The sequence below is a fragment of the Fusarium vanettenii genome, assembly GCF_000151355.1.
Source record: "Fusarium vanettenii 77-13-4 chromosome 2 genomic scaffold NECHAsca_26_chr2_2_0, whole genome shotgun sequence".
NCBI classification, from domain to species: domain Eukaryota; kingdom Fungi; phylum Ascomycota; class Sordariomycetes; order Hypocreales; family Nectriaceae; genus Fusarium; species Fusarium vanettenii.
This window is the reverse complement of record NW_003315859.1, coordinates 591304-609554: the sequence shown is the minus strand read 5'-3', so window position 1 is coordinate 609554 and position 18251 is coordinate 591304. Positions and strand designations below refer to the sequence as shown.

Here is an 18251-nt window from a genome sequence, read left to right as displayed (position 1 = left end):
CATGCCAAGATGTCATAGGTCTAGGTCTATCTCCAACGTGGGGTGATAAACGACACCTTGTGGGATCATCGTCGGTGTGTTGATTGAGAGGATCACGAAAACCCCTCAAGGCCTCAAGGGGTTCGCATGAATGTCTACGGCAGTTAGGATGGCTCAGTGTAAGCCCCCTGTCGCCTCGCCAGGCCGACAACAAGACTCTCAACAGCATGATGGTCATCACGGTGAAGGATAAATAGCTGGTCGATTCCACGGCTCTTGGAAGAAAAATCATCACCTCAACTCGCAGTCTCTGCAGCCTTCTTCTTACACTCACTCTTACAACTCCCCAATCGTTTCCGAAATGTATCACCTTGGCCTTGTTGGCTTGTTCCTCGCTTCCGTAGCTGGCGCCATGCCTCTGGAAGCCGGAGCCGAAACCTTTCCCGGCGCGGTCAAATGGACTTCGGGCTATGAGATCAAGTCTATCGACGTGATTGTTCCCGTCGATGGTGTTGGTAAGTTATAACTTCTCGCCCTGACGTCTTCTACATTCATGTACTAATATATCTGAAGAGTACGTCGTCAAAGAGGACGTCTACCTGGCCTCGCTCAAGGCTGCTGGCATCAAGATCGGTGCTCCCGAGCTTGATCCCTCTTGGGTCTCCTACAACGCTTCCGATATCCCTGATCTTGAGGATGTTGAAGCTGCTGAGGGCGGCCACAAGAAGCGCGCCTCGTGCGACAACACCAACTACATTGTCACGGACAAGACTGAGACCTTTGTCGACTGGGACATGCAGATGTCCCCTGTCGTCTGCGCCGTTGGCGACATGGACATTAGCGTCTCCTCTGGCTACAGTATCTCCAACACTGTCGGCGGCAGTGCCGGCGTCGACATCAAGTTCGTCAAGGACCGTCTCGGCTCGTCACTCGGCATCAACTACAGCCGCACCTGGACCACCCAGACCTCCGTCATCACCAAGGGCACTGTCAAGAACGGAAACTGCGGTGTCATGATCACCAAGCCCATCACAACCCGACGATCCGGCCGTCAGTTCCGCGGCTGCATTGGATCTGCTCGGCAGATCGGTACTTGGTATGCCGACAGTCGCAAGGATGGTAGCTACAACGGGATTAAGTGGATCGAGGGAGCCATTTCCATGTGTGTCAAGCGGGGAAACAACCCTCCCCTGTCTCGCTGCCATGGACAGGGTAACTTCCGTTAAGGCCGCCCCGGCAGGGATACGGTGAGGGGTTAAGTGCACTTGACTTCTCCTCAACCGAGCTCGGGATCCAAGGTTGAAGGCGAAATTATAGCAACCAAGGATGAAATTGTACATACTTTTGGGAAACTGACTCAGTCTCGGCTGATGCTTGGTCTTCAAAGCCCCAAGGCCGAGTTGCATTCTAAATAGATCACGTTCCTTTTGACTGTTGGCCCCTGGCGTCGCCTTGTGACAGCCCTGTGTAGTGTGTTTCAAAGCTGTCATTGTGTGAAAAACTGCCTTACGTTCAATACCGACATCTTAGCCGCTATGATAAGAAGAGAAGTGGCAGACTAAAATAAAAGACCTAAAATTCACCATCATGTTATCAAGAAAGTTTAAACAATCTACCAGCGTCGCCGATCGCAATTTAATAACATGCGACTAACCGAAATCAACCGCTTATCTACCACACTGGAGTCGATCGTCTAGCCCTTCACTCCGTGTGAACGTAAAGTCGCTGTCAAAGGTACAAGACTCTTCTCCAATAGTTATACCAATAATGTGAGAGCAGTCTAGACCAGACCTCCTTTCGTAGAAGTCGGGGAAGAAGCAGACGCCTGGTTGCCACACCTCAATTGTATGAGGTATGGAGTCTGAAAATGTGTCTGGGGGCAACTTGCTGTTCGTGCCTTTTCCGTTTCTATCCTTGCGCTCTTTGTTCGGAGCAACCTCTTTAGAAAATGTTTCAATCAGTCTCGCCACGTCCACATGACCACTTAGTCTAGCCCAATCGGCAGGGGTCTTGCCATCCATACCGTCCTTGGCTTCTTTTGGGGCTCCGTGCTCTAACAAGACCTTGATGGTTTCCACGCTACGTCGACTTGCGGCACTATGCAGAGGAGTTACCTTGTTGAAGTCTGCCTTACCTGCATCACCCCCTGCAGCAACTAGCTGCTTGATGATCGAGACGTGTCCCCGAATAGCTGCGGCATGAATGGCTGTACCTCCAAATCGACTTCCGGGAGCATTGACCTCCTCCAGGCTTGCTGATCCAAGTAGAGACTCAACCGCCTCGTCAAGTCCCAGAGAGGCAGCATAGTAAAGGGATGTTGCATGTCTGGGGTAAACGTTCCATTTGAATAGCGAATCTGCGTTCAAGACTTGAACCCAGGACATGAAGTTGTCCCTTGCCTCTGGTGCGAAGAAGTTCATGGTCAGATCTTGAAGTTCGTTGTCGACTGCCGCGTTGCGAGCATGATAGAACCAATATTTGGTGGCATATTGAAGCAGTGGGAAGTGTGCCAACCTGGACAAGTACTCCTGTTCTATGTTGGATGGCCCAGAAGATAGGTCAGAGAGCAAGAGATAGGTGAGGCAATCTTGAGCCAGCTCCCTATGACTTATTCCAGGATCAAGAGCAAAGACCGCCGTTTTCGGGTTGCTCCTAATTTCGGCGGACACAAGGTAGTCCCGAACAGAAAGGTGAGACAGTGCAACGTGACCATCTGGTGAGACAGCGATCAGACTGTTACCAAGGAGTAGAATATCTTGAGGACTTCGTAGTCGAGACTCATCATCAATCACCGTTTCCCCTTTCTCGATTGTGAGTGCTTCCCACAACTGGGGAAGTGTGAGAGGAACACAGGAGAAGGCGAGCCATGTCATGATCTTCTTCACAAGCGCAACGTCTGCGGGACATGACCGCATCAGAAGCTTTGCATACGTCTCGCTCAGCCCCTGTGGTAGTCTCTTCAGGGACTTTTTGATGTCCCTAATTGTGCAGCACCGGCTGAGAGTATGGAGTTGACACGATGCCCATTGAAAGCTAGAAGTAGCATAAATAGATAATTAGCTCATAGAAGCTAGCGGACCGGGCTTATGACTCTTGGAAGCTTGAGGTATGTAATAGGAGTGCGGGTAGAAGAGATGATTGAAATTACGCTTCTTGATTCTATCTAAGGGAGTGACGAAGGTTGGTCCCAAAAGGAAAGAAATGAAGAGAAAGAAAAGCTAATGTAAGAAAGCAGCTAGTCTTCCCCAGCAATGATATCTCAAGAGCATTGGGCCTGCTCCTCATCTGAACGTTGGTCTGACCAAGAGATCCAATTCCAAATCATCAGTGGGAAACTTGACATTGCCCGTTTTTATTTGCTTGAAACCCTCTTGTGCTCCCGCCAGCATTTCGCCTGCTTCACCAAGCTTCGCCATGTCATTTTCCCTTTGTCCAACCTCCTTTAGCACCCACGCAAGCTTCAGGCACGATCGAGGTGGTAAACTTGGCTCTTGAGAATTGATCCTGAAGGTATTTCGCGCCTCACGGAGCATCTGAATGGCCTCTGATTCAAGTTCTGTGCGCGTCTCCGGCGAGATGTCCGGATCCCTACTGAGCTGATACGCCAGGCAGCCCGTGCGGTGAAACGAAGTGCCAGTGATGTAGTGGCTGTCGCCCTCCATGTCTTGTCGCTTTTTCAGACATTCTTTTTGTACATCATATGCTTCTTGGTATCGTCCGAGTGATGCGAGAATTTTGCCATGGCCGTATTCGAATATGAGCATGTAGCTGCTGAGCTTGCTGCACTTGGGATGCAAGTCCATTGCCTGTCTGATGTACTTGAGAACGAGATCCATCGATTCCTTGTCTGGCTGCTCAGAGAAGAAACCGGCAATGTTGCCCAGTGTGAACTCCTCAAGCTCCGGGGTACTTCCAGGACACTGGCGGCGGATATCCAATCCCTTAAAGAAGTACTTTTTGGCGTCCTCAATTCGGCCCAACATTCGCAAGTGATTTGCATAGTTGCTGTACGAGGTCGCAAGCTCTTGGATATCTGGGTCGCTTCGGGAAAGGCATTTCTCACGGTGTTCGATGGCCTTGCCTGTGACCTCCGCGCCGATTTCCCGGTCACCTCGGGTAGCCCACACAGCGCCGATGTTGTTATATATCAGACCAAGCGTGATACTGAATAGTGACCAAGTTATCGACAAGGTCTTTCGCCTGGTCATCTGTTCCTGGTGTATGAGGTGTAGCGAAGAAGGCAACAGCAGACTGGTCATCCACCACGCAAGACTCGGCGTCTAAATTGACAGCCTGCCCACATGCTAGAACTTTCATGATTTTTGGGCGGCTCGGGCACACAAACCTTCTTTAACACCACTCCCCCTAGTCCATGGCAGATGAAAAGGCGAGGGCGGCACTTTTCCTATAGCACCGAGTCAGCTGGGCTACGGGTATGCTGAGACCGCATGTGTATTACCTCTTGACTTTGTCGAGCAGCGTCGAGCCTCGTTGATAGGTGATAGCCAATATCCTTGATTCTGCCCTCAAAATTAGCTAGAGATGGTGCGGTATATGTAAATGCCATCACACGAGCCCGCGGCAGTTGCTCGTTAAGCAGCTCCAGCCAGTCCATCCCCTCACTCTTCCATGAATCGAACGAGGCATCGTTGAAATCGTGAATGGCAATAACGCTGCATCAGGATGATGAGTGGTAGGCATAGGCTGGAGGGCTAGGCGCGACATACTCGAGGTCACAAGATACAGATGCATCGTATCCAGGAGGCCATGCACATACAGTTCGGACAACTAACGGGTGAGAGGTGCGGACGAATTAGAGACCCCCCCAAGTAGCATGCCCTGTTCGTTGGTCAGCAGGCATTCCATTGCGCGACTTCACACGCTGAGATCGGACGGGGGAGGCTCCCGGGCGGCAACTAACCCCTACCCGCGGTCGTCAGGCTCCTTCTTCCACACCATAGACAGCCCGGTTGCCTCTTCTCCCCCTCCTTCCACCTCCCTCAAAGAATAGATCTTTAATATATTATCATATTATAACCTAATATTAATATCATAATTTACTTAAATTTCTATAATAATAGAAAAGTTATATTTAGCTATATTATTATAAAAGGTCTAATCTCTTATAGGTATTTTAGCTACTTTAACCTCTATATAAGAAATAAGAGAATTATCTACCTTTCTATCTTCTTAAGCTGTAGTCTCTCAACACCATGTGCAGGTGGCGAAGAGGTGGAACTTACGGAGGGGGAATCAAGGTTTTCAAGTCGTTGAGTCATAGGAGTGACTCAAGGGGAAGGAAGAAGGTTTCGGTCGTGAAGGAGTACGGGAAGGAAAATGTTAGTTAGAGCTTGAATGCAACATCTCGGCGAATTGCCAAACTTGTTGGTTGGCGCACACATCATCTTTGAACACAATGGCATACAGACAAGCTTGCCCTTGATCGTATGCGCGGATTTAACTCTATGCTAGACGCACGGTAGCATCATCAACCCTGCATCGAGGGCTGCTGTTGTAGACTTCAAGCCTACCGTTGGAGTCGTCTCTCGCCATGGAGTTTACCCTGTAAGTCAGTTGCAGGACACTGTGGGTGTCATAGCCATTTCCGTGCTCGACGCCGCGACCGTCCTCAATGTGATTGCAGGTTGGTTACAGGTTCCGCCCATCAAAGCAAATAGGCTGAGTCTGGACTTCCAACGGACAAGACGAGCATGATCCTTTTACAATCAAGGACCCACGGGATGAACATGACGTGGTTCGGCCGCAGGACTACACCGAAGCCTGTGCTTCAAACGACCTGCGCGGATTGCGAATCGGCGTGAGTCTAAGAAAGATTACGACGCTTGAATGTCGCGCTGCGTACTAGCTGACGGCTGGCGTAGGTCCCCCGGCACGTTCTCAGTTCAGATGCAGTCAAGGCGCGCCACCTTGACGAAGCGTTATCGGTGCTGTCTAGGCTTGGTGCTACAATCGTCGACAATGTTGGATTCTCAGAGTTTCGTAAAGGGTACTACGGAAACAACAAGGATGAATGGGAGTGTTCTTTTCTTGTCGAGCTGCGCCAGAGTAGGTTGCCGGTCCTCGGTCTTGTCTGGCCCCATGTGCAGCTGTATAATAATCTCGATGGATCAAACGCAGATATGAAGGATTATCTCGCTGGCTTCGAGAAAAATCCCTTGGGACTTCATTCACCAAAAGACATCATGAACCATACCACCGCAACGCCCAGCGAGGCAGAGGCAGAATACGGCATGGAGGCGTGGAGGAGGGCAGAGAGGTTCAGCCAAGAAACCCCTCCGGGCTCGTCCAAGTACCATTCTTCGCAGAAGCGACGCCAACGCATGGCAAAGCAGATTCCAGAGCTATTGGACAGAACGGAGTGTGATTTAATTGTTCTAACTGGGGCTACCGACACAACAGCTGAAGTGGGCGGATGCCCATGTTTATCGGTGCCCCTCGGCCGTTTCCCGGATGATCAAAAGCTGGAGAAGAACAAATTTGGACATTGTATCAACAGGTCCCAATATTACGTAAGCACGCTCGAGTCTATATTTCGAAGCATCAATATTGACTGAGCTGCCGGGTTTGGTATTCTTTTCGTAGGGACACGTCACTCAGACATGACCCTGCTCAAGGTTGGCCACGCATTTGAACAAGTAACAAACGCGCGAAAGTCAATCAAGCCAGTGATTGACCCTGATGGCAAGGTGGGCAAAGAAGTCAAGATCTAATAGTTGCTCGAAAAGCTTCTGTTCGATTTGAGCAGATCAGGCAAGATGGATGGAGAGATAGAATCCTAGGGCACCGTGAAGCTCTCCAAACAACAGCTTGTGCATGTGTGCAGCATCAGGATAACGCCGACATGGGGTAATCATCTGCATAACATCGGCGCGAGTCTTGTCAGCGGGCAAGGACACATACAGCTGAGGTACAGCAGTCCCCGCCGAGTCTCCCACATTAGCGATCCCAATAATCACCTCAGCCACAGGCGTCCAAAGATCCTTTAAGCCACCAGGAGCAACTCCCTTAGACTCGTCGGCGTGAAAGCTAAGCCCGGGGCTGACATGAACAGTGAGGCTACTCGACATATTGAACTGGGTGTAGGAGAGGCCGAATCCAAATTCAAAGAGCGGCTCAATACCGTCCGTGTCGAAATGTCGGCAGTCAATCATCTGTCTCTCGTCAAAGTCTGATCGCCAGGCATCAGGGTCCACCACTGGTTGACTGAGGTTGACGATAGGTTTTCCATGGTCAGCAAGGTTCTTGGGGATCGTGTAAAGAAGACAGCCAGACGGCTCAGCGCGGCCCCAGAGAACATCGGCGATTGAGTTTCTCTTTTTTGCCAGGGTAATGCGCCGAGAGGATGGCTGTGACGTTCTCGTTGTCTGCCCAGGGCATCGTGACGACTCCTGGCCCAAGTACAACAACCACAGTGTTTGGACACCCTGCCGCTGTATTTTCTACAGCTTTGGTCGCGTTCCATGCAAGTTCAATAGAACGTCTTTCTTGGCCTTCCGACGCGTATGCCTTCAAGAACAGGAGGCAGACATCCGGTACAGGATAGATGGTTCTGAAACGTCCATCTACAAGATCCTCGTTGTCCAGGAGGACTTGGACACGACCATTCATCATCTCGGCGTGTTTTCTGACCGCATCTAGTGGTGTGATCAGATTCGTACGTCTGACAGTATCTGAGCCACCGCCAATGTCGACCGTCCCTGTCTCGAAACCTTTAGGATTCTGGCCGTAATCAAGGTACATGAACCCAGTTGTTGGGCCAGCTGCACCTGGTTGCCGAATCAGCGTGGCGTGGTTACCACGAACGTCGCGCGCCGGGACTTTTGGAAAGTTAAGGAGAAGTTCGGACTTGTGTCCGTACTGATAGACAGAGAAGGAAGCTCCACTGGCGGGATCAACGGTAGGGTAGTCGTCCCAATAGGAAGTATGGGGTCAAGACTCGCTCGGCCATGTCATCAAGGCGAGACTCCGGTACTTGACCGTCCTTGACGGCGCTAAGAAGCAGCCGCCGAGGTAGGAAGGGCCAGCCAGGGCACTAACATTTCCGGGCATCTCAATATCAAGGCCTGCATTGGCGTGGCTAGCTGTGCCATGTGTCGCATACCAATCTGACACGACGTAACCCAGGAACGCGAGCTCTTCCTTGAGAATAGCCATCAGCTCAGAATTGGCACAAGAGTAGTTGACGTTGACGCGGTTGTAAGAACACATGATGCAGGCAGTTCCAGCCTTGACGGCATTGGCAAAGGGCCAGAGGTCGAGGTCGTGAAGGGTGCGGCCGTCAATGTTGGAAGAGATGGCGTCGATGACTGTATTGTTTCCTTGGATGCTTGAGGTTCGCTGCGTTTCCTGTTCGTTGCTGATGTAATGCTTAGAGCATGCTTGAACGCCGACGGACTGAATGCCGAGCACTGAAGCACTCATTGCAGCACCCGCTAGATAGGGGTCGGGCCCGAAATTCTCCCACCTACGTCCGCCTAGGGCATGGCGTCCCAGAGGCCCCGAGGAAGGCGTGTTTAAGAAGGATTAGCGAGCACAGCATCACAGCACACTATGGTGACTGACATACCCAAAATGGACGTGTGCACCCTTCGCCTTAAACTCTTCACCGAGCGCGACACCACGCTTGTACATGAGATCTCTGTCCCAAGTCGCTGCAACCGTAATTCCAGACGGAAACACGCTGACACCATCAGATCGGGAGTACCCAGCTGGGCCATCAGAGTGAGGCCGGAAACAAACGAATGCCCTAGTAGACGAAGTAGCTCCCAAGGCTGAATGGGCCAAGGTGACCACTTTCAGGAGCGTAGCAGAATCTAAGAGCCTAAAAAGATGCATTTGAAGATGTGAAATTGAGTCGAGTGGTACTCATGTTTGTCCCTTTTCAACAATCGGGGACCAATTGTAGTCACCCAGATGTCTATACCTCTCGTGAGGCCATATTTCCGGCCACTTGGTATTCTTAGCGAAGCCTACAATGTGGATTTTTGAGGCTTGCGTGTACAAGACTGATGGGGGCGAGGACAATTGTCCGAACTGCGTCCGTCGGTAGATCACTTTCTGGGTAGTAGGTTGGCACGTAGGCTACCTTGGTAGAGGAAGTACGTACTATTTGAGTAGTGGAGCACCAAGTGGAGTTTACCGGGGGTTCGTACAGAATACGAGCCTAGTGCTAAGGACTTGAGGTTGCCGAAGTTGAAACCTCGAACCGATGAAGTACGAGGGCATTCGCATTGCTTCGTATCGGTCATTTTGGATGCATTGGTTTCAGGTCATAATCTTGGCTCAGCCGCTGCAAGCCAAGCATTGTACCTAGACCCTGCCTCCCTCTGTGCCCCTGCATTAACTTAGATGTCCAAGATTGCCAACTAACGGCAAAGGATTCGCCTCGTTATTATCAAGACATGTTATGTTGTTCCTTTAAAACTATTGTCCTTCTACAGTCGTTGAGCCAGCCCCAAGCCTCAAGCACTTACCTTCGTGCGCCATTCCTCCTGATCTTTAGACTATCAACATTCCCCTCTGTTTTCCCAGCAGCTCTGTAAGGCATCACACAAAAATGGCTGGAGATACCGAGTCTGAGTCGAGCGATGGAGGATTCAAACTATACCACTTCGATCCTTCCTTCGCCAGCAGTCCTGTTCGCCGTACTGTTTGGTGGTGTGTCGATTCGTCACCTGCAACTCCTGATCGGGTCGAGAACATGGGCTTTCATTCCATTTCTAATCGGTTGCCTGTGTGCGTCTTCTTGCCTCTTTACTTATATCTCAACCCTTTGCTGACGCTAGCCCCTGAGCAGTTGAAACGGCAGGCACCGCCAGGCCCTGGCAAAGATTCCTGTGTGTTCTCTACTTGCCGACTCGAGGGTAACGTCCAGATCTCGACTCTTTTGAGGACGCAGGTCACAAGGATATCTCCATGCCAACATGCAAACGACGCCAAACATCAACAGAGCGTCAAAGACGTAGAGAGTCCACTCGTTCCTAAGCGGGTATCCGTCATGGCCCATGATATACTCGATAACGCGAAAGATTGATCGCACCATGATCAAAGCACTGACGACATAGAGCATGGTCATGGTCTTTTCCCACTCAATGCAAGTACGGGGACGGCATCGTAGGGCCCGAACATGAAAGATGGCTGCTGTGACAGCAAAGAGGCCGAAAATGACGATCTGAATAAACAAGCCGCCCAAGATGATATTCTCGCCCGTTTTCATCGAGTCGGCCGTCACCATGACACCGGCCCCGGTGGCCTGAGCGACAAAGGAGGCTATATCACCGCAAACAAAGATCTTTGTAAGCCACCTCACAGGGACTATGGACAGGGCCGTGGCGTCGAGGGCTCGGATGAGGCGTCCCAAGATCATGTAGATGGTGGCAGCAAATAGGGCGGGGGCGACGAGAATGAAGGTACTTTGAATGACGTAGGGCATGAGTTGTTCGGTCTTGTTCTTGGCTACAGCCCTCGCAGCATAACCAACAACTTCCACTGGACAAGCTTCAAGTTAGCAAGTTAATAGGGACAGCTTGAGCAATAATAGTTGACATACAAAGGCCACCAACAACAAACGCAGTGCAGAACCAAGTGCGACTCTTAAACATGCGCCACGCGATGTAGGCCGTTCCCAGGGTGAAGAGAGCAGTGAACAAAGCTGCGGCAGGCGTAGAAGGGATGTAAAGCCAGAGATAGTAATCTCCTCTGTAAGGTTTCAGTTCAGCCATTGCGTTTGACAGGGTTGGGCGCTATGTCGAGCGGGTTTCGATGGTGTGTTGGAAGACGGGCCCTCGAAGGAGTAAATCACGGGTAAGGAATATAAACTGAGGAAACAAGATAGAGAGCAGAAATATGATGGCTTATATATATATATACAACAAGTTTGTATCCATGGAAATAGTCGACGAGATGTGACGCTTTATCTACGTTGGTGAAGGGTTGGGTATTGGCTAGACATACAACTATGTGTGGAACTAGTTTAGTGTACTGTGCCTATACAAGAGTACAAGGACCCCACTCTCGTACTCGGTACGAGTCAAGCCATGCGTTAGTCGTACATCAGCGCCTGAGGAGGCATGGGTACTCATGACTGACTCGTGCTCAACCCACATCATCAGGCGTCTCGTAAATTGCTCGCATTCCCAATTGCTCTTCCATCTCTCTTGGCCAGATTGTGCACATCCACATACCCCCCGCTCGGATACGAAAATGTCAGACCAATCGAGCCAGCGCCAGGACACTCGACGCACGCACCGTAAATCGAGAAACGGCTGCGTCACATGCAAGCAACGCCGCGTCAAATGCGACGAGGGCCGTCCCAGATGCTCAAAGTGCGTTTTCGGCGACCGCCCATGCTCGTATCAGAATCAGAAACCCGAGACCCCGACTTCGCCCACGCCCACGCCCCGTGTCTCAGAAACCCCCCAGCCGCGAGCCGAGGCTGGGACCTTTACCGCCATGGACCTAGCCTTCCTTCACCATGCAGAATGTAACCTGGCTGAATTCATGGCGCTTCAGTGCGACATGAAGCCAATCATCACGCTCGCCGTCGACAATGCCCTCACAACGCCCTATCTCCTCGACCAATTACTTGCCCTCTCGGCGCTCCATCGAGCAGTATCCGATCCCGCTATGGCCTCAGTTTACCACCAACAGGCTACGGAACTGCAGACGCGCGCCCTGTCCGCCTTCAACGAAACCAAGGCTGACATCTCTGAGAGTAATCACCTAACCTCGTTCGTCTTTGCAACTCTACTCGGCGTCCATGTGCTCCGCAACACCCTCGCCAACAACCATCATAGTCTGGTCGCCTTTATCAGCGCCTTTGTAGCTTATATCCGCCTTCATCGTGGGGTACGTGCCGTCACCAACCAATACTGGGGGTTGATCCTTCAGTCGGAGTTGAAGCCTCTGCTGTACATCGTCGACTGGGCCGACAGAGCCGACCAGCTCGAACCTGGAACCGACACGGCCAGGATGCGAGAGTTTCTGCAATCAACCCCCGGCATATCATCACTATCCCTAGACGCGTGCTTGGACGCTCTGAAACAGGTTCAGTGGGTGCTGGACACGATCAGGTTGGAGCCCACGCGGTTCGACCTGGCCGTCCATGCCACCATGGCCTGGCCACTCCTCGTTCCAGACGATTATGTCGACGCTCTTTACCAGCACCGCCCGGAAGCCTTGGCTGTCTTGAGCTACTATGCCGCCATTGTCCATCGGTACCGGGAGTTCTGGGTCTTTCTTGGGGGTGCCGGGTCAACACTCGTGGAACTAATTGCGCGCCATATTGGTCCTTTTTGGTGCGAGGTTATGGCTTGGCCACAGAGTGAAGTTTTTGAAGGAGAATAGATGATTAAGGGGCCCAAAAAGTACATCTCTGTATTAATGAAACTAATTCTGCACCATGCTAAGTCCGAAGTCCCCTCGCCGTCATGGCATCAAATGTGTCCATGATGGCCTTGTCACTAACGCCCCTTTCACGACCCTTGTCTGCCAAGTACTTGCCTTCAGCCAACCGAGCCCTTTGGATAGTCTGGCGAGTCTTGGATTTGGCGAGACGCCGTATGCTCTTGTAAATTCCCTGTAGGGGGTAAGTACCTAAACCGACGGTCGCTGCGAGTTGTCTTGGTTAGAGTCGTCATGCCGGGAAACTGGGAATGACATGCATACCAGTGAAGAGCTTGCTGCTTAGGCCGGCAACACCTTTTCCAACCCCTTTCGCAGCTCCAAGCACGCCTTGTTTCTTGGCACCCTCGTAGGGCAAAATGAAAAGACCGGCAATGCCGTCTACCATGCCAAACACAACGGCCTTAGCCCCAAACGTGATACCTGACTTCCAGTCGCAGATCTCGCCATAGTCTCGGACCTCCTCGCCATACAGGAGGGGAACGTTGCGGAAGCCTTCGGCGAAGGCGAATGGGATGATGACGAAACCCTTCAAAGGTTGCTTTAGCAGTCTTGACACACTATGTGCTGACACCGCGGACACAGACTTGGCTGTGCTGAGGCATCCTCTCGAGTGCTTCGCTCTCCTCGCATCCAGGCTTTGAAGGGCCGTCACTGTGGCTGCATCTGCAGGATCAAGGTGATGCTCTGAGTCTGGTTCGTTCCGTTGCTGGTAGGTCTTCATGGGCTTGACAACGGTGTCAACAGCCGACTTGGCCAGGTCGGCACTAACCCCTATGGCAGCTGCTATAGTGCCGGTGATTGGTTCCCATCGACGTGCTTCTATGACGGTGTGACGGCTCTCGTACCTGGAAGCTGGATTGGTAAACTGACAATCTAAACTCGAGGGTTAAGGGTCAAAGTCTACATCACTAAGCTTCCTGCATTAACCTTGAGATGGCTCGAAAGAATCTCTCCCGCCGTTTTGGAAAGCTTAAGCCGGCGGTGCTTCTTGGAGCAGGTCCACACAGCGGGTTGGCCCTTGATGATATCGCACTCGAGCTCGTCTCGAGGAAGATGATTGTGGAAGGATGCCACAGCAGCCTTGACGCCCATCTCGGACCGCATCTTACCTGCAATCTTGGCAGCAGATTCAGCAGCTTCCTGCGTTAAACAGAATCGGATGGCTTCGACGAGATTGTCAACGGCCAAGGACTTTTGGGGGATCGGTTCAGGGCCTGCCCCGGCAGCTGCTACCATGTTTCCCCAAAATGGTTGGCTGAGACGCAAAAGATCACTGTCAGTAAGAATAAGACGATGTGTCGAACACCCAAAAACACTTACTCGCCAAAAAATGGTACGATCGTAGTTGGCCGCCCATTCAACAAGCCACAAGCAGTTGTGCCAGCTCCTCCATGATGTACAACAGCAGCTACATGCGGGAAAAGCCACTCACGGGGACAATCACCCAGGAACATGACGTTGTTCGAGTCAGGGCCATCCAACTTGCTCCAGCCTCTCGAGATAAGGGCCCTGGCGCCTGTGATTCGAACGGCTTCGAGAATCATGCAAGACATGCGTTGCGGATCATCTAACACGATGCTGCCAAAGCCTATATACACGGGTGGTGGCCCGGCTTGCAGGAACTCGTGAAGCTCTGGGGTTGGCGAGTAGTCCGGCGGCTCGCGAAAGAAGAAGCCGCATACATCTGCGGGTTGTTAGCTCAGAGCTGGCGATGGAACAGTAAGAAACCCGACGGCGAACGTGCCTATATTGGAGCCCCAGTCTGCAGGCTTTGGCACAAGCGCTGGAGACCAGCAGTACGTAATAGGTGTTTTGAGCTTTTCAATTAGACACGGTCCTTCTGAAAAGGCAATGTGCTCCAGGTCGATGCCCTCTCTCCACTGGTTGATGACGTCTCCAAGTCTGGTAGAAAAGGTCAGTCACTCCTGGCTCCCGATAGGCTTTTGCCTCTACATCTCTTGGGGAACAGCTTACCCTTGCCATGTGAGAAATTCAACCACACCGTAGGAGAAATAGTTGACAATAGAAGGCTCAGAGCTGGATCCTTGGCCGAGTTTGATATTGACGAGCGGGTGAGGGAATGCTGCCGTACTCGTCCAGGGCATGGTGAACATTATGTGGACCGGCACCCCAAGTGCCTGACCGCAGTGAACATGAGCAAAGCTGGGTGGGTTGGCAATGATAGCATCTGCCACGAAGGGAACCGCGGATACCGGGTCAGGACTGATGCAAGATAGCCAACACCCCTGTAGGATGTTGGCCATCATGATCCGTTTCCTCCGTATATCACCCGCCTGAAGACTCTTCATACTGGGTATAAGCCCTGGATTCCGCACCATGTATGCCATCAGCTCGGCTGGATCGCCCCCAATTGAGTAGAAACCAAGGCCAGCATCGCGCACAAACGACTCAAATACCGCGTGTGTCGCGAGCCGAACCTGATGTCCATGTTCTTGCAGCTCATTCCCCAGCGCCACGAAAGGTTGGACATCTCCGCGACTGCCGACAACCTGAATGACGATGTTGAGTTTTACTGGGAAGGACTCCCGGGCGCTGTCGTGCGGCTGAGGGGGGTAGTAGGCTGGGGGAGCTTCGTCGGGTTCGTCTATGGGCTTCGGCTTCAAGTTTGGAAGTAGGGAGAGGTATTTGATCGCTCGCGAGTTCATGTCGATGTTGATACGGCCATCGTCTTTGAAGATCAAGCACAGTTAGCCGGCTTCGATGTCCGCCTGCGGATTGCATATTTGGGAACAAACCTTTCATAGCGGGCTCCATTTCGATGGCGTCCTCGCGAACAGCCGTGCTATACGGCGGCGGCATGCTCACGGTTGAGCCATAGGTGTTATCTTGCAGGTCCATGATCCTAGTGCGTCTGCCGCAAGCAACCGAGTCGATCGTCTGGTAATAGGTGTTCAGCAAGAGCGAATGTCTAAAGAGGAGGTTTGATGCCAGGAGGGTGGGTAATCGGGTGGTGGCAGTTTTAAAAGAAAAGACAGATACCTAGCATGACGAGGCTGCCCTTCCATTGCCTCCTTGCTAGGCCAGATTGAACCGCGGTCCTCGCAATCTGCCTTGACATACCTACATACCTCACGGAGTGGCTCTGTTGAGCAAATCAGATTTACAGATTGGAGATTTGATCTACGAATCTCAGCGTCACCATACGCCCAGGGGTGGTTCGTATGCGGTACGAAGGACTGACTCGTGAATACGAGTATACGAGCGACCTCGGGCACTCCACTGCATAACATTCATCACACATGGGTTAAACTAATTAGTGTCAAGGTGAAATCCTACGTCGTACTTTCAATGTTTTAACTTCACTCTATGGTCTTATTCTCATCTAGCTCTCCTTGATTATGCTATATACCAAGACTCTTCTTGCTAATACCCTCCTCTGCGTCGCCCTTGCAGAGCCGAGATGCACGAATCATCCACTCGACGCTAACGGGTCTCTGACGAGTGGGACGCCCTCAACTGGCTGGTCCACAGACGGGGCATTAATCAGGACCAACCTGGTCGCATCTTCGTGATTCAACAACAATTCGGCCGTGAGTTGCGACCATGTCCAGGGGAGCTGGTTCTATCCCGACTTCGCTCTTCCCTACCTACATCTCATGGCCGCCGGCGTCGATATTGACACTAACACGTTGTCGCCCCAGAATGCCCTCGCCGCCGCCGCCGCGTGGGCAGAGGAGAACAAGGAGGCTGTCTGGCGAGAGTGGGCGCCAAACACGCGTGCATACATCAACCAGGCCAACCCATTTTCCGGAAACTTTTAGCAGGACTTCTATGTTAGCAACTACGGTCGGTTACTCCAGGTCAAGGAGAAGGATAATCCCACTTCCAGCTTTTTTGCTCTTTCAGGTGTTGGGAGCCATGATTGGGACTATAACCTGGATGGTGGACTTCTCTGTCGTGTATGATGAGGCACAGTCTCCAGATTGAGTGCTGTAGGAAGTTTAAGAGGTTACCGCATGAAGAGGTGTAGCAGTGGGTTAATCACGGTGTTTGACGTTCTTGGATCTTGAGATAGCCATTTGTTCATGGCTGTATTCTTATATAGTGACTGATAGTGATGGCCCCTTTCGGACATTTCAGCAAAGTCAAAATTACAACTCTATAGCATGATCTGCTATTATACCATTCCGCCACCCGTAGCCCTCTCCGCAAAGTCGCCCCAAAGGCTCTCCTTCGCCCATACCTGGATAGGATCCCCCAGCCCTAGCCCCTGTTCAAGCTTAATTGCGCCCTTCGTAGCAAGCACAAGACACTCGAAAAACATTTTGGTTGCCTCGGCCTTGGTTGTTTCTTGCTCAGGGACGAAATCTTGGAAAATGACAGACCTACTCTCCCGAACCTCGGAACTGGTGGCAGCCTCAGCGCCAAACTGATCTCGCAAAGTGTAGACGGCATGTTCGGTGGTTATCGGGATTGGAAGCCGCTCAGCAGGGATGCTGGGAGAAGGGGGACTGGCTTCAAAGGCGGGAATCTCCATCATGGTTTCTCCGCCGACAATGCTTGGCTCCGCAACACCCTCCTCTCCAAACTCAAATGCTGGCTCCTCAGCAATTTCCAGTCGTGGTGACTTGGAGACTCTTTGCTCTGGTTCGACTTCGACTTCAACTTCCCTAGCCGGACGCTTCCGTGCCAGTTGTCTCGCTTCTTGAACGGCATCAAAGGAAAGGACTCCTCGAAGCTCAGGGGCCCATGCAGCACTTCGTCCTTCCATCATAATAGAAGAGACGAAACCACCGGATGCCTGCATGCCCATCAAGGCGCCTAGGAGCGGGTCTCGGGGATAGAATCTCGTGGGTCTGGTGATTACCTCGTGATTCGTCTGCTGGTCCTGAATTTGGCGGCTCGAAAGGGTAATCTCCTCATCTGGCGCCAAAATCCTCCGCCTTCTGATACGTTGTTCAGGCCGCCGCAGTAGTGGGCGCTCCTCCTCAGGTTCACGGGGTTCAGATGGGCGAAGCTCAGGAATTTCCTCCTCGATCTGCTGAACGATCTCTTCGCTGATCTCGGACAACGGTGATTCGGGAAGTGGAGGGGCAGTGATGTCGGCTGGATGGAACTCAAACTCTTCGCCCCCGAATGCCAGTTCGCCCGGTTCTATTTCGAAGGGCGGCTCAATCTCAGGGCCCTCCTTCTCAGCTGGCCTTGGTTCCAGTTCGCTGACCATTTCCTCCTCAAACGGGCGAGGAGCTGGCGCTTCTCGACCAATCTCAATACCGAAGTCAAGCTCAAGGTCTACACCTTCCGTAGGCACCACAGCTTCTTCATACATCCCAGTATATTGGCTCGGGGTCAAAATCTCTGGTAAGGTGATGTCACGTAGTGTGACTCGGCGCTTGGGGCTGATTGGGACAATGCCCACGTCTCCTATCTGAGACAGGAGCCAGTTTGCGTCTGGGGGAGGGGCGAGTTCAAAACCATTGTAAGGTATGATCTCATTAGGAAGTGTGAGTGTTTCGGGGTCGGGATGTTGAAGACTGATAGGCAGATCATGGTCTATGCTTGGTCGGAACGTCTGGGGACGTCAGCACATGTCATAAGACGGAAGAAGGGATCTTAGATACCATCTGCATCATTATCCAAGTATCATCACAATCATCCAGCAAGTATCGTGCCTTGCGTTGGTAAATCCGAACAGCCCCGAGTAGTAGCTGGCTGCTCAGCCGGAGAGCCATGGGTGCCTGGCTCGGTGTGATCATGAGAGCTATACTATCGGCGATATTCGACTGGAGCACATGCTTCTTTGAGAGCTTGCGCTGGAGGTTGGCAGAAAGCCAGATGCGAGCGAGTGGCCCGCTCTTCTGGAGCAGGGACTCAGAGTAGAACAT

General features: G+C 51.9%; 6 protein-coding genes across 6 annotated transcripts; 3 read left to right on the top strand and 3 right to left on the bottom strand.

Moving 5' to 3' along the window:
- Nucleotides 1-340: 340 nt before the first annotated feature.
- Nucleotides 341-1205, top strand: NECHADRAFT_91512 (uncharacterized protein; the record flags this gene model as incomplete). Its single annotated transcript, XM_003044074.1, has 2 exons — nt 341-494; nt 553-1205. The coding sequence occupies 2 exons, from the start codon at nt 341-343 to the stop codon at nt 1203-1205; spliced, it is 807 nt and encodes a 268-aa protein (XP_003044120.1).
- A 3987-nt stretch (nt 1206-5192) lies between these two features.
- Nucleotides 5193-6554, top strand: NECHADRAFT_77127 (uncharacterized protein; the record flags this gene model as incomplete). The annotated part of the gene is made up of 5 exons (XM_003044073.1): nt 5193-5318; nt 5452-5544; nt 5711-5797; nt 5862-6045; nt 6118-6554. 5 exons carry the CDS (start codon nt 5193-5195, stop codon nt 6552-6554), a joined length of 927 nt encoding a protein of 308 aa, XP_003044119.1.
- Nucleotides 6555-6746: 192 nt separating this feature from the next.
- NECHADRAFT_77126 (uncharacterized protein) lies at nt 6747-9248 on the bottom strand (the record flags this gene model as incomplete). The annotated part of the gene is made up of 6 exons (XM_003043967.1): nt 6747-7430; nt 7567-7882; nt 8102-8464; nt 8567-8821; nt 8924-8969; nt 9107-9248. The coding sequence occupies 6 exons, from the start codon at nt 9246-9248 to the stop codon at nt 6747-6749; spliced, it is 1806 nt and encodes a 601-aa protein (XP_003044013.1).
- Nucleotides 9249-9781: 533 nt separating this feature from the next.
- NECHADRAFT_77125 (uncharacterized protein) lies at nt 9782-10721 on the bottom strand (the record flags this gene model as incomplete). Its single annotated transcript, XM_003043966.1, has 2 exons — nt 9782-10488; nt 10550-10721. 2 exons carry the CDS (start codon nt 10719-10721, stop codon nt 9782-9784), a joined length of 879 nt encoding a protein of 292 aa, XP_003044012.1.
- Nucleotides 10722-11202: 481 nt separating this feature from the next.
- Nucleotides 11203-12345, top strand: NECHADRAFT_91510 (uncharacterized protein; the record flags this gene model as incomplete). The annotated part of the gene is made up of 1 exon (XM_003044072.1): nt 11203-12345. The coding sequence occupies one exon, from the start codon at nt 11203-11205 to the stop codon at nt 12343-12345; it is 1143 nt and encodes a 380-aa protein (XP_003044118.1).
- Nucleotides 12346-12403: 58 nt separating this feature from the next.
- Nucleotides 12404-18251, bottom strand: NECHADRAFT_77123 (uncharacterized protein; the record flags this gene model as incomplete). Its single annotated transcript, XM_003043965.1, has 12 exons — nt 12404-12594; nt 12667-13176; nt 13251-13278; nt 13333-13678; nt 13726-14089; nt 14237-14307; nt 14380-15094; nt 15162-15303; nt 15495-15645; nt 16053-16180; nt 16550-17938; nt 17988-18251. 12 exons carry the CDS (start codon nt 18249-18251, stop codon nt 12404-12406), a joined length of 4299 nt encoding a protein of 1432 aa, XP_003044011.1.